The sequence below is a fragment of the Humulus lupulus genome, chromosome 8, assembly GCF_963169125.1.
Source record: "Humulus lupulus chromosome 8, drHumLupu1.1, whole genome shotgun sequence".
NCBI classification, from domain to species: Eukaryota; Viridiplantae; Streptophyta; class Magnoliopsida; order Rosales; family Cannabaceae; genus Humulus; species Humulus lupulus.
The window spans coordinates 68,090,609-68,105,916 of record NC_084800.1 but is presented as its reverse complement, the minus strand read 5'-3'; the positions used below and the strand labels follow the sequence as shown (position 1 = coordinate 68,105,916).

The 15,308-nt window shown below is 33.0% G+C and overlaps 2 protein-coding genes across 2 annotated transcripts; one reads left to right on the top strand and one right to left on the bottom strand.

Moving 5' to 3' along the window:
• Positions 1–809: 809 nt before the first annotated feature.
• Positions 810–8,356, top strand: LOC133797658 (dynamin-like protein ARC5). Its single transcript, XM_062235641.1, has 17 exons — positions 810–1,250; positions 2,051–2,215; positions 2,318–2,440; positions 2,738–2,959; positions 3,720–3,853; positions 3,961–4,053; positions 4,286–4,349; positions 4,520–4,568; positions 4,779–4,861; positions 5,332–5,489; positions 5,569–5,629; positions 5,820–5,882; positions 5,987–6,087; positions 6,915–6,972; positions 7,083–7,424; positions 7,776–7,940; positions 8,024–8,356. Exons 1-17 carry the CDS (start codon positions 825–827, stop codon positions 8,114–8,116), a joined length of 2,400 nt encoding a protein of 799 aa, XP_062091625.1. The 5' UTR covers positions 810–824; the 3' UTR covers positions 8,117–8,356.
• A 901-nt stretch (positions 8,357–9,257) lies between these two features.
• LOC133795552 (L-type lectin-domain containing receptor kinase S.4-like) lies at positions 9,258–11,051 on the bottom strand. The gene has a single exon (XM_062233003.1). It carries the CDS (start codon positions 11,049–11,051, stop codon positions 9,258–9,260), a length of 1,794 nt encoding a protein of 597 aa, XP_062088987.1.
• Positions 11,052–15,308: the final 4,257 nt, after the last annotated feature.

Here is a 15,308-nt window from a genome sequence, read left to right as displayed (position 1 = left end):
GGCCTAGTGATTTCAATGGCTGGGTTGTTTGGCTTGCTAATGGTCGACATGGTACTATTGCTTCTATTCTGAACTTGGTTGTGACAGCTGTTATCTACAGTATTTGGAGAAACAAGAATAGATGTATTTTTTATGGCTATTCTTTGACAGTTGATAGTATAGCTAAGAAAGTTATAAATATAGTTAAGTATTGTTTATACATTGTTAATAATAGAAAGATCTTTATTTAAAACCAGCTTTTTATTAAGAAACTCCAATGTAATTAAAGTGTATTCAGGTGTTTTTTTTTCAGTTGATTGTACAGTTTGTCTATTAGTTTTGAATGAGTTGGCCCTTCATTTGTAATAATTGGTTTGTTCAATGAAATTTTTTTTTCTTCTTGATAAATTTTTTTTTTATTTTGACCAAATTTGAGTTTGGAGTATTATTTTTAATAATTTGATAAAATATGAAAGTCTGCTTTTGTGAAATAAAAAAAAAAAGAAAGTGCATAATGGAATTTCGCTCAAACACAATGGTCGAAAACTGATATTCTTTTTTTCATCCTTTTCATATCACTCTATCTACCCTTTTTTTTATTTTGATATTTTTACAAAAAGTAACTATTTTTATAATATATATTTTCACATCTTGAATTATAGCAAATAAAATAAAAATAAATTAATTTTCAATTATTAAGAAAACAAAAGTAGTGAGTGCGCGATTGTGACGTATGACAAAAATTTGAAAAAGTTACCTCAATTTCCCTAGAAGTCGGGATTTATTTCTTTCGTTCGAACACGTGTACGCGCCATACTGAACAGTTGAAAATCCGAGCATGGATTATGATTGGAGAGTATAAAACCCCCCCAAAACCACACCCGCTACTCGTCACTCTCACTCTTCTCTCCTTATCTTCCTTTTTCATTTTTTTCCCTCGCAAACAAATGGAAGAGCGGAAAATGGCGGAATGGGAAGAGAAGTCGGCGCTTTACGAGGCCTACAATGAGCTCCACGGCCTCGCTCAGGAGTTCCACACCCCCTTCGATGCCCCCGCCATTCTCATCGTCGGTCACCAGACTGACGGCAAGAGCGCTCTCCTCGAAGCCCTTATGGGTTTCCAGTTCAACCACGTCGGCGGTGGCACCAAGACCAGGCGCCCCATTACTCTTCATATGAAGTACGATCCTCACCGTGAGACTCCCGTTTGCCGCCTCGTTTCCGACGCCGACCCGACTCTCGCTGATGACAAGTCTCTCCGGGAAGTTCAGGTGCTTTCGGATAATGAATGTATATGTATATATATATATATATATATATATTAGTTGATTGTGGCATGATATGATGCCAATTATGGGAATTGTTGGGTCTAGCTTGCCATTTCTATAATTTTGGGGTGGTTTAGCTTAAACCCTTTGAGCCAATGATTTTTTTTAACACAATTTGACAGTGAATTTTTATATTTAAACGTTTTGCATTGTTTTTCAAAAGGAAAAGAGAACAGTTAGCTTTACTTGGTTGCTATTTATAGAGGATTAAACCTTTTTTTTTCGAATGGAAAATTAGAAGAAATATTACTATGTACTGAAGTACAAATCTTTAATAATTGAGGTTTGTATTTTTATGTTATGTGACAGATCATGCTTAATTTAGGCAATGATAACTTATTATTTTCTTTAATCTCATAAAAATGGGAATGAAAAAAAAAGAAAAAGAAAACTACTACAAGACCTGAAGACCAACATTGGAGTTATTTTCAATTGAATAACTGTTATGTTAAAAAACGGTAAATCTTTAATTATGTGACTACTTGCATTCATGCTTGTTGGATTTACATGGATGAACTCTGTATTCTATGGCAATTTCTTAGCATTCATGCAGATTGTTTCTCTAATTTTATGACATTATTCACATCATGTTTGCGGCTCTTACTGCAAAATTGTTGGCTAATAATTGTATGCGGAATATGGAGAAACACTCTAGATTATTTAATGCTTCTAAAGGTACAATAAATTCAGTCATAATATATTTATCCCGTGAGTCCCGTTTCATTATCTTTGGTGTCTTGCAGGCGTATATTGAAGCTGAAAACAAGAGGTTGGAAAGTGAGCCTTGTCAATTCTCTGCAAAGGAAATAATTATTAATGTTGAATACAAGTATTGCCCAAATCTTACCATTATAGACACCCCTGGACTCATTGCTCCTGCTCCAGGTCGAAAGAATCGTGAATTACAGGTTAATTATTAAAATTGCTGAACCCCTCATATCATGGATTTCATTATTCGTCACTAGTGTTGTGATGTTGGTTGCAATTGTTGCAAATTAAACTCGTGTTAGGCTCAAGCTCGTGCAGTGGAGTCGCTTGTACGAACTAAAATGCAGCATAAAGAGTTTATTATATTATGTCTTGAAGATTGCAGTGACTGGAGTAATGCAACTACTCGAAGAGTGGTTATGCAAGTAAGTCATTTTGGTTTTGTGCCTATAATTCTACTAGTTTTGTGACCCAAGCAACAATGGTTACATATTGTTATTACATTTATTTTCCACATTTTTGTTGAACAACTTCTACTTTTCTGCGTGGAAAATAATAATTATATACTTATCAAAGGAAAAATGATGGGTGTATATTTTTATAATAATTGTTTTGTACTTTTATTAACTGGAAATACCGTTTAACTCACGGCAGTAGAAAGTAGCAGCTGTATATTTGGTTTAACATGGAAAGCTTAGATCTTTTTCATTAATGGTATGCAGATTGATCCTGAGCTTTCAAGGACTGTTATTGTCTCCACCAAGCTTGATACCAAAATACCCCAGTTTGCACGCTCATCAGATGTTGAAGTTTTCCTTTCACCTCCTGCTTGCACACTAGACGGCTTCATATTGGGCGACTCTCCCTTTTTTACATCTGTCCCTTCTGGAAGAGTTGGTTCTGAACCCGATACAGTTTATAGATCAAATGACGAGTTTAAACAGGTTGATTCCTTTGATTAATTTGTTCATATATATCTATATTTTGTTGATTTGTTTTTAGGAAATTTATGTATTTTTCATGATTACTTCAAATCCTCCTATTTGAACACTTGGGTTAGTGTGACCTCAAATATACAAATTGATGGTCTATGAAGCATCTTGAAGGAAGCTTTCAATCAAGAATAGGCAGCAACAATTCTATCTTGAATTATGGGAGAAAACTTGTTGTAAGTGGCTATGTGCATCATAGAGCAATTGGCTCTCGAGTATTAGAAGCATTTTAAGCAACTGGACTTGATAGAGGTCATGCATTGACCACTTAGTCTTCTTTGACACTTAATGAAATACATGGCCAGCCCTTTGTTACGAAATGAGAACTTTAAGAAGGGAAATTTGGTTTCAACTTCTTGATGGAGTAAAAGAGCTGCGAGGATGACCCTAATTTGTAGCCTTGTCATTTAACTGTAGAAAGATGTTAAAAAGTACGTTCTTGAAGTGAAACTAGGCAAGAGAAAAAGAAGTGTGATTGCAGAGGAAGCATGTAATCAGTAATGTAATGTTTCCTCTTTGTTTTGCGGTGGAGGGCCCGAAGATGGGATCTCTTTTATTAGAACTCCTCTCAGTTTTCTACTTCTTTTTCTTCTTTGTATTTTTATAAAGTAATTAGATTAAGACTTGAGAAATGTTGTTTGTCGAGTTACCTTCCTCCCTGATAAGTTATTCCTGAAACCTGTAGATTATATCTTTATTTTCTTAAATGTAGGCAATTTCCTTGAGGGAGATGGAAGATGTTGCATCATTGGAAAGTAAATTGAGCAGGTCACTTTCTGAGCAAGAAAGAAGTAGAATAGGGGTTAGCAAACTCAGGTCATTTCTGGAAGAATTGCTCAAGAAAAGGTATGAAAATTCCATACTTTATATATGCCTTCCTATTCTTGTGATGTTATGCTTTAAGTTTAACCTACCATATTTCAAATTACAAGTTTGATACGATATCTTTCCAGGTACATGGATAGTGTTCCATTGATCATTCCTCTTCTTGAAAAGGAATACAGGAGCACAACAAGAAGGATGAATGAAATAAATCACGAGCTCAGGTTTGAGTTCTCTTTCTTTAAAAAAAATATTTCCAGGCAGTTTTGTTGTGTTTTAAGGTTTAAGCATTATAAACTTTGTTAATAGTTATTAAGTTGATAGTGTTCCATGTATAGGTGGGACAGTAAGTATTAATTTTATGTTGGCTTTTCCCCCAACTTTGTTATCATAGTTAGGTGTTATTCTCTTCTTATCTTTATGTTTCTGATTGTATTCCTATATTCGTACTTGCAGTTCAGTGGATGAAGTAAAACTCAAGGAAAAAGGAAGAGCCTTTCATGATCTATTCTTGACCAAGGTTTTTATCAACTAAGGCAAATGATGTATATATATATATATACATATATTTTAACTCATTGTTATATCTTTTTCTCATTTTTGGGCCAGAAATCTTGTTTATATTTTATTTCTAGATTACTGCTAATTTCACTTTTACTTGAGCTGAATAAAATATATTTTGTTACTCAGCTGTCATTGCTATTGAAAGGAACAGTTGTTGCACCTCCGGACAAGTTTGGTAAATTATCTTGATTTAACTCTCACCATTGGCCACCTTTTTTTTTGTGTGCGTGTGCCTGTATAGCTAAGTCACTATTGGCAGCAGGGTAGTTATAGCTGATCAATTATTGGAGAATTTAGTTTATTTATTAATTTTACTACTGACATTTCTGTCCTAGCTTTTTTGTATTATTAAAAAAAATAGTGACATGTATTTTACTTTTTGAAGGCGAAACACTGCAGGATGAGAGAAGCAATGGGGGTGCATTTATTGGTATTGACGGTCTTCAGATTCCTCACAAGCTTATACCTGTAAGCTATTATGTTATTTTATATTTTTTGTTGCATGTTCCTGCTTCATCCTAATGAGAGGAATGGTTGAATGCTGTTCTCTGTTTTAAAATTTTTTAAGTGTTTGCTTTTTATTTCTGTTAATAATTTTTCATTGTTTATCTTACTGTAATTATAAGTAAGGCAATGTTTATATTTAATTAGTTACTCCTAACGAGTAATGATATGTGCACATGCTTTTACACCTAAATTTATCATACATCTATGTGGCAAATTTTTTTAACCAATGACAATTATTTTAAATAGGTCCCACTAAAATAATATGACTTGCCACATAGGTGTGTGTAATGTTTGGGTGTAAAAAGTGTGTGCACATATTATTACTCTACATCTAACACTAGATTCAACAAGTAAAACTTTGAGTGATCCTAGCTTTATCAGACTTTTGATGAATAGCAACACTCATTTTCTTTTTGCCCCCAATAATATAGAATGCAGGAATGCGTTTATATGGAGGAGCACAGTATCATCGTGCCATGGCTGAGTTCCGTTTTGTTGTTGGAGGAACAAAATGCCCTCCCATAACGCGAGAAGAAATTGTAAATGCTTGTGGAGTTGAAGATATACACGATGGGACAAATTACTCAAGGTACTTGTTATTTTCACATAAAAACACTTAGGTTCTTGAATTTTGGTTAACACCTTTTTTTTTCGTTCTTGGAAATCAGAACTGCATGTGTTATAGCTGTTGCAAAGGCCCGTGATACATTCGAACCTTTTCTTTGTCAGGTAATTAGGAATGAGCTTATCACAACATCTGCTTACCTTTTTACACTATTTTTATTTTTTGGATTGGGTTTTGTTTATTTTCTAGAGGATTGTACTATTTACCTCCATTTGTTTTTTACAAATTGTAAAGTTTGTTGGTGACCTGTTGCAATGTATTGAAAAACTGATATTCATTAATTCCTTACTGCAGTTAGGTTCTAGACTCTTGCACATTCTAAAGAGATTACTTCCAATATCGGTCTATCTTTTGAAGGTTTGACCTGCTGTTTGATGGCTTTTTTGGCTAGTATTTATAGAGCCTTTTGAATGTCTTGCAATTAAAATTTTGATCATCTTACTTTATGAGAAATTCCACAGAAAGAGGGCGAATATCTAAGTGGCCATGAGGTGTTTATCAGACGTGTTGCTTCTGCCTACAACAACTTTGCGGAAGCTACTGAAAAGGCTTGTCTTGAAAAGTAAACTCTTTACTCATCTATATCTATATATTTTTTTAGGTTAATAGCATTACTTTAAACATCAATGGTTCTCATTGTTTTACATGAGATTTCTTATAAAAAATCTGTAGACAACTGCAAATACACAATGATCTTTTCTTAATGGACCACTTTTATGCTTTGGGTTTTTAGTATCAAATAAACAATTTTTCAAAGAGTGGAAAAGGAAAATAATTGCTACAATCTTCTCAAGCTTTCATGATTTAGATTGTACATCCCGGTAGATAGTACTTTCCAAGTTTTGAAAAGTAAATAGTAAAACTTCCTTGATCAATCACAATTTTTTCTAAAAGAAGGAGTCAGTAAGTCAGTAAAGTGTGTAATCTAGAAAAATATTACTTTTTGCGTTAGATAATCTTGGGAAAGGCAAGACACAAGGGATGATCCAATGCATATTACAGTGTTCCTTTGCAGTTCAGCATGTTGGACTTGAGTGTCAAAACTAGGCATTAGAAGTGACGAAGGGGCTTAACGAGCTGATTTTGGTTTGTAAATATTAAGTCTCACCTAGATAAATGACTAAATGTTTTCTTCAATTTTATTAAAGAAAAATAGTGCATAAACTAAAACTATAATTTCTTTTTCCTGATATTTTCTGGAAGTTTGGAGCCCATTTTTTTGTTTAAGGTTGTGGAAATATTCATATTTTGCATTCGTACACGCTGGTTTGTTTTGTTTTGCTTGCTTATCATTATTAATACAGCTATTTGCCTATTTGATTTTATTGTATCAATGTGTATCTTACGACAAGTGCTAAGGTCTTTCCTATGTTTTTCTTTTCGCTGTAGATGCATGGAAGATTTAGTAAGCACCACCCGTTATGTAACCTGGTCTCTTCACAACAAGGTTGTCATGGATGGCCTGTTTTTCTAGCTAAGAACCATTAAATTTTGGATGACTACATTCAGATTTTCTTTGTTATGTTACCTTATTCGACTATTGGTATGAACTTGTAGAATCGAGCTGGATTACGTCAGTTCTTGGACTCATTTGCTGGAACAGAACAATCCACTGCAGGTGCTAATGTTCCTGCTGGTCTTTCTCATGATTCATCAAATGGGTTGGGAAATGAGAAGCAGGAGTCAAAGCCTAGGGCAGATGTAAAGCTTAGTCATTTGGCTTCTGGAATGGACTCAGCATCTTCAATGCAGACATCAGACACGAGGCTTGCCGATCTTCTAGACAGCACACTCTGGAATAGGAAACTTGCTCCTTCATCTGAACGGATAGTTTATGCTTTGGTGCAACAGATATTTCATGGAATAAGAGAATATTTTTTGGCCTCTGCTGAATTAAAGGTTTGCATCATAAATAATTATTGCTGTTAATTTATATACATCCCATTACGTCTGCTGCCCTACTATTTCTCGATGGATGATGTGTCTACAGTCTTTTAATTTTTTTATATTCATAATTTTGTATGATTTGGTTATTTTTGCTTCCATGTTTTCCCAATTTGTTTGGTTTATTTGTTCTTTAGTTTTCTAAAAGCAATTTATATTACCAAATTGGTAACAACTGAATCACTCTGAGATAAAAATCATTTATTGAATTATGATTCATTAATAAATTGTTTCCTTCCCATCTGTTCAATTGTTATCAACTTTCATTTTTTCTTCTTTCATCATTGATTTTGTATTTTTTTGCAGTTCAACTGCTTTCTTCTAATGCCAGTTGTAGATAAGTTGCCTGCTTTACTTCGGGAGGACTTAGAATCTGCCTTTGAAGATGATTTGGATACTGTTTTCGATATCAGCAATCTAAGACATTCTTTAGGCCAAAAGAAGCGAGATGCAGAGATTGAGCTGAAAAGGGTATTACTTTTCTTCCCATTAGGCTTGTGAATTATGGACCTCTTTTCCTGTCTGATTGCTTCAATATATTGGTGGTTTTGCAGATAAAGAGGCTCAAGGAAAAGTTCCGATCAGTACACAAGCAGCTATATATGAATCAAGTTGATGTAAAACCTGGTAGCATCTCCCAACAATGATTCCACATCCGAACACCCCAAACGAAGTTTGAATACACATCATCAATCCTTGAGATGACATATATATGTAGTCTTTTAATTGAAGCTTTCTCATTATATTGTTATTGACAGAAGAAAATCCTGAACTTTTATTTTTCATTAAGGTAGGACGCAGTAAGTGTCCTTAAGTTTATGGTTCGCAGCTTCTAATTTTGTTTTTTAAATATATTCCTCCCTGCCCAAAATCTGGGTTTGCTTCAAGTTGCTTAGCTTTGTGTGAAGCTTCCATCTTTGGACAAGAGTTGCAATGGTTGCTTTAAATTATGAATAATGCACCTCTTATCCCACTTTTTAGTACCATCTACTGCAGGAGGTGAATTGTACAACATTTAATTGGTGATGATGTTATAAAATCTAATTGACAAATTGAAACATAACATCTCACGTCGGATGGTATCAAAAAGGTGGGACAAGAGGTGAGATCCCTTGCATACTTTGGAGATTTTCTAAATGATAGTGCTGTGCATTTATTCCTTTGAATAGTTAGCCACATCTCATGTAGCCGCTCTTTATTTATTTCTTTGAATAGTTAGACACATTGTTTCTCTTTTGATCATCACTAATGTTATGAGCTCTCGAAGGGTGGATTAGATGTGATCAATACGTATTGCCATGAAAGGACAAGGGCATGAATGATGGATTAGATATTATCAATGTGATCAATAATCCACCTGCAGCAACTTAGATGAATTTATGTTTTATTTTATGTACAACAATTCTTTTATTTCACACTTTCAATCTTTACTTTCAAGTACAATGTCTACAATCTTAGTTTTACACTTATTTTTTATGTACTCATGAGTAAAATCTATAAAGTAACCCTTGTGCTCTTATTCACAGAAACCCTTTTATCAAAGCTTGTGAAGCTGTTACTCATAGAAGAAGTCATCCTACTACAGGACTAATGAGAATCATTTGAGCTACTATCTGAGTGTTCTATCATGACTTTAGGATGATCAATGTGAATGTCAGTCGCTAGTGCTGGAAGGTTGGCATGTCGCAATAGATACTGCACAATCCTTCTCATACTTGGCCTGCAGTCAGGATGGGGATGAGAGCAGAGTAAGCCAAGACTGAGCACAAGGCTAACTTCTTCTGAGTCTTAGTTATCCAATGTGGGATCAACAACTCTGGTAATGTCTCCTGCACAATGTTGTTTCCTCGCCCAATCCACCAATACTATCTCCCCACCATTCTTATATGGCTCGATTGGCCTCCTTCCGCAAGCAACTTCCAGCAGCAGTGTACCATAACTGTACACATCTGTACTTTCCGTGGCTCTCCCAGTTCTTGTTAGTTCAGGAGCCATGTACCCTAGTGTGCCCACTATGTTTGTTGTATCTGGATTGTGTCCATGCTCATATGTTCTTGCCAAGCCAAAATCCCCTAGCTTTGCATTGAGACCTTCATCGATCAAAATGTTGCTGGGTTTCAGATCTCTGTGAACCACCATCTGTTGGCATTCTTCATGCAGATATAACAATGCTTGAGCTACATCATTGAGGATTTTGTATCTTTCTTCCCAGGATAGCTTTTTCTTCTGGTTTTCATTGTCGAACAGAAGCTTGTTGAGGCTTCCATTTGGTACATAGTCATAAACAAGGAGAAGATCATCTTTTCTTCGACACCATCCATGTAACTGCACAAGATTTCGATGTCTAAGCCTTCCCGTGCTTGTTATTTCCGCCACAAATTCTCTAATTCCTTGGCGGGAATTGTTAGAAATCCGCTTTACAGCCACTTCTATCCCTGTACTGGGAACCACCCCCCTATAGACACTCCCAAATCCTCCGGATCCAATGAAGTTCTTCTCTCTAAAACCTCTAGTGGCAGCATGAAGCTCAGAGTACTTAAATTTCCGAGCTCCATATTCAATTTCCCAATCTTCTAGAATCTCATCTTTATTTTTTGTTCTGCGTAAAATATAAACACCAGCAAAGATGACCAAAATGAAAAGTGTTACGCTAGTGAAAGTCATACCTACTTTAAATCCTTTCTGATGAACTACCTCATTAGAACTTGATGATAAAGTTGGCAGCTCTGTTGGATCCAAATCTTGTGCTCTTCCTCCAATCCTAAAGCTCCAGCCATGGACATTATGAGCAGGAGAGAGCAAACCAGTCGAAGCAGAGAAGCCGATGTACATGTATTCATCCAAAACCTGTGAAAGATCAATGGGAAATGATATCAGAGGCCGTGGTGGCCTCCCCATATGAAGAGGAGATAATGAAACATTTAGCAACTCTTGCAGGCTGTCATAGTCAATCCAGGCCTGAAGAGAGTCACCACTCTTGAGAATTATGGTGGTATATTTGCTGTTATTTTCATCATTTGTATTATAGTATGCTGCAGGCTCAGATATGTTGGACACCAAGCTGGATATGTCTATCCCCACATGATTATCATTGATGTCCTGCATATCTACATTCTGAATGGCATCAAACTCTATGGCGAGCATACGAGCGGAAGATTGAGGATTGCTAGTGACGTTAGGGAGGCCTAGATACTGGCTTGGAAGGCAACCTTCCAAGGGGTATTTGGATGAGAGAACAAAAGTGAGACCATGGCCTCCGAAACCAGGATACTTGGGAACGATTGAAAAGATGAAGTTGGTGCTAAAGTTTACAGCAGTGGATTTGTTGTGGCTGCCTGGTGTAAACTTAGTGAATTGTAAAGGAGTTGGGTAGAATGCATGGCCAAGGATCTTTGATGTGTCATTTGTTATGGCCAGTATGCCATTGGATCTCACAACAGAAGCTCCATCCAAGTTCAGTTTTGCTTGATGGAAGCCATTGTACACAAAATTTGTCTCATTTTCAAGTGACAATACAAGTAGGAGATAGGAAAAGAAGCTAAATATTTCTATTGCTATAGCAGGATTTGTGAAGCTGGCCATGGTTTCATAAAGGGTAAGTTGGGGTATTTATAGTATAGAAAACAACTCTCTTGGCCTCAAAGTACGTAATAAAAAATGAAAAGAAGCGAAAAGGGGAATACGGATTTACTAGAAGTATCCAAATGCAAATTATAGTTGCATTGTGATAACAATTAAAAGCAAGATCAGCGGTTGTAAAAGAGCACAAATTACAAAGGTGAATGAAGCTCTTGGCAACTGGATTATATTATACTAGTTCGGATATATGCAACAAGCAATGCTTGGAATTTAGCTAATGAAGGGATTTGCATTACAAAAATTATACCAAATCTATCAAGTGGTCAATTGAATGGAATTAGAATGGTAATGGTAATGTGAATGATATTATAATGTTTGGTTTAGTTTTGGAATGCACATTGAGATTTGTTCGGTGTAGGAATGGAATAGGCTGTGTATTAACAAAAATATCTGTATTTTTTTAAAATACTTAATAAAAAAATTGCAACAAAATGGTCATTTTATTTTCTTAGTATTATTTTGGAAAGGTTTCTAATGGTTTGGGAGTGGAATGAAAATTCCACTAAACATTGGAATTATTATTTCTATGGAATTCTATTACCATGTTCCAAACTTCCAATCAAACATAGAAGTAAGAATCTTCATTCCATTCGTGCAAACCAAACATGCTCATAATGTTAAGGATTTGAAATAAATTATTGGAGCATGATCTTGCCCTTAGATCTTTTTCACCTTGGAGAAGATTAATGCTGAAATAAATTATCCAAGACAAGTTAAAGTTATAACCTTGAAGGATGAGATCAAGTTGCCAAGTGTACCTAAAGATGGGATGTAATGAATTTGATAATATTTTCAAGTAATTATAACATTACAACTATCCAAGCTCCACACTTGCTTCTAGGAGTAACTGTGAAGAAGTAGTAGTTTCCATTCCCGTCCCTGTGAACGAGTACATTGTTTCAAGGATAGGTAACTATTTGGTATCTTGTGTTTTTATAAAATATCATTTGATACACTCTGTTTTCAATAATGCTGATATGGTACCCTGTATTTTAAAATTATACATATTTAGTACCCTAAACTCAAATTTAATTAATAAAACTTTACCAATTTAATCAAACTGTTGTCAATTATGTAAGTTCTAAATTTAAATTTAATTACTTAATTACATATAACTGATGACAGTTTGATAATATTGACAAAATTTTATCTATCAAATCTGAGTCTAGAGTATCAAATATGTATAATTTTAAAATACAGAGTACTATATGAATATTATTAAAAATAGAGGGTACCAAAATGATATTTTACAAAAACATAATGTACCGAATGAGTAAATTCGCTTGTTTCAATGGGAATAACACAACTGTGATGTCTATCCTTTTGGCTACACGTTGGCTCGTCCATCCAAAATGGTATACCCTTTTTTGAAAGCCAAATTGTGTGTGTGAGTGAGGCTTGAAAAGGGTGCATTCATTACCTTGATCATACTACTTTTCTTGAAGTATTGCTAGAATAGGAAATATGTGGAAGGACACATGTGCTGGTACAAGGTATCACACCATAGAATTTACCAAGAGAAAAATGACAAAAGAACAAAATTCTAGTCAAAATTTGATAAGAATATTTTTTTCAATCCTCATTTGAATGTCATATTTTGCTTTGCTTTTACAAAGTTTGACTAAATGTACTTATGTCATTTTCTTGTTTTAAATTTGATTATATTTGGACTCATTGATGAACTTAATTATAAAGTAAGGTTTTTATAATTTTTAATAACTTATAAATTGCCTAATTTAATTAAATAAAAAACAAGCATAGAGGTTTTTGTTATGTCATATATAAATATAATTGCTCTGGAAAATTATGTACCACAACCATTTTGAGTGGGTCAAACCAATGGTTTTGATGAAGAGTCTAATTTTTGGATAAAACCTCTAATCTTTGGATTGAAAAATGCTCATCACATTCACAATTTTCATAATTACAAATATTAAGTTTTCAATTATATTTATAATTATGACATACCAATAATGTCCAAAACATGTATGCAACATACATTATATTACTTGGAGGCAACCATTCATTCATAGATCACATACGCAAAAGGAGAAAAATGAAAGACTTGTACTTTGTATCATATATATAGATATATATATATATATTAGGGCATCTTTAATGATATGTCAAATTAGTGTTGTACTGCTAAAATATAGTACTCTTAAAAAAAAGTTATTTTAATAGTGCTCTAAAAGTTATGACAAATTTAGCACACAATATAATATGATGCATATTTTGCATCAACATAAATATTACTTTTTTTTATTTATTTTTATGCTATTTTTATTATTTTAATAATATTTTTATCTATCATCATTAAATGCTAGACTTTTAACTTTATTATTTTATTATTATATTTAATCATTATGATTATTTTTTTGTATATTTTCAATAAAATATCAAATGAGCATTAATGAAATATTAATTTTTATATCAGTTTTTATAATTGTGCATTAAAACATAATACTAAAAATTGTGTCAAATATATCATATATTAATTTTTTTATGTGCCAAATATATCAAATGGGGATGGTCTTACATTTTTTCTCATTAATTGCCATATTATGCCAAAGAAAATTGCACAATCAAACTACCTTATAGGGATTCTTCCCCTCTCCTCCCACATACCCAACTACTTGAGCTAGTCCCAAGTGGCTAAGTCTTTTTTGATCTTAACAATTTTTTTACATGAAACTCTAGATCAATTCAGCAACTTCCAACTAATAATATGTGATTGTATTTCATTTTAAATAAATGTGATTGGTTGAAAAAACTATGAAATAATTATATGTAATATTTTGGTATATACTTTTATGCATATATCATTACTCATTATTTATTATTTTTAATGGGATAATTACACTAAACTCTTTATATAGTTCTATTTATTACAATTAATTACTTATGTAAAAAAAGTTGACAGTAAAAATATGTAAGTAGTTATTTTCTTGTTTCGTAAGTTTCTATTGTAATTTTTGGGTTTTTTGTATTATAATTTCTTTTTAATATAAATATATATTTTTTGTGTGAATATTTTGGAGTCGTTGTAATTTGGGATAACTTGATAAGAACTTATTTTTAAGAGTTAAAATAAGCCATTAAATAAATTCAATTAAATTTTACTCATTATTATAATTACATTTTCCATAGTATTATTGTTTAAAAACATACAACTCACGTATGTCTCCAGGGTATAATTTGTAATATCAAATAAATATTGGATATAAAATTAATTTTTTTTAAAAGTGGCTAAAAAATAAATGACATCTCTAAAACTGGGCATTTTGTGTAATTTGTACTTATTAATTTTTATTTTCTTAACATAAAAAAATAAAAGATTTTTCCAAATATGCCATTTTTTAATGTTTTTATAATTTTTTTGTGATTCTTGAAAGATTTTTTTTTCAATTTTTATTACAAAATACAATTTTCCAAAAATTTACTTCACATATACCTAATATTTACCAAACACTAACTAAATAAAAATATAAAAATTATCTTTTATTTAGGATAAATAGCACGTACGATCCTCAATTTATATCAATAGTATCACTTATGTTCCATTATAAACTTTTGAGCACATACGTCCTCCTATTATTGTTCACTGTCATTTTATTACCATAATTTTTTCTTCTCTATACCTTAATAGTTTAGAGAAATCCTTAAATGTTAACTATGAAAAGTGACATCAGTGGGCTCCTTTAAGTTTTACACAAGTGAATAACCTATTGGAGTTTTTTTTATAAGCATACTACTAATCTAAACAAAAATACCATAATTATACAAATAATTATATTTACACTATTAGGGTGTTTGGAAGGAGGTTTGAGTTTGGGATAATAGAGTTAGAAGGAGTTTAGATTAAGGGAATGTGAAACTCAAGTGTTTAAAATGGTTAAGATTACCCTCAAATCAAGCTAAAAAATGAGACCCACCTAGAAACATAAACCCCCAAGCCATTAAAAATAAATTTACCAAACATGAGTTAGATTTGACATTTTCATTCCCACCAAACCAAACCCTTGTACCAAGCACCCCATTAATGCAAAATAACAAAGTATTAATTAACATTAATGGTGATCAAAATTAAATCCTTACCATATATAAAAATAATATTCTTTTACTAAAACTAATTAACACATTAATAATAATGACATTATTATTTACATAATAGAACAACAACCATAGTACCATACGTAG

Excerpts from the sequence above, each read along its gene's own strand:
- LOC133797658 (XM_062235641.1), top strand. The coding sequence starts at position 825 with ATGATTGGAGAGTATAAAACCCCCCCAAAACCACACCCGCTACTCGTC. Across the intron at positions 3,854-3,960 it reads GAAGAATTGCTCAAGAAAAG|GTACATGGATAGTGTTCCAT; the intron begins GTATGAAAATTC and ends ATATCTTTCCAG. Across the intron at positions 5,490-5,568 it reads GATGGGACAAATTACTCAAG|AACTGCATGTGTTATAGCTG; the intron begins GTACTTGTTATT and ends CTTGGAAATCAG.
- LOC133795552 (XM_062233003.1), bottom strand. The coding sequence starts at position 11,051 with ATGGCCAGCTTCACAAATCCTGCTATAGCAATAGAAATATTTAGCTTC.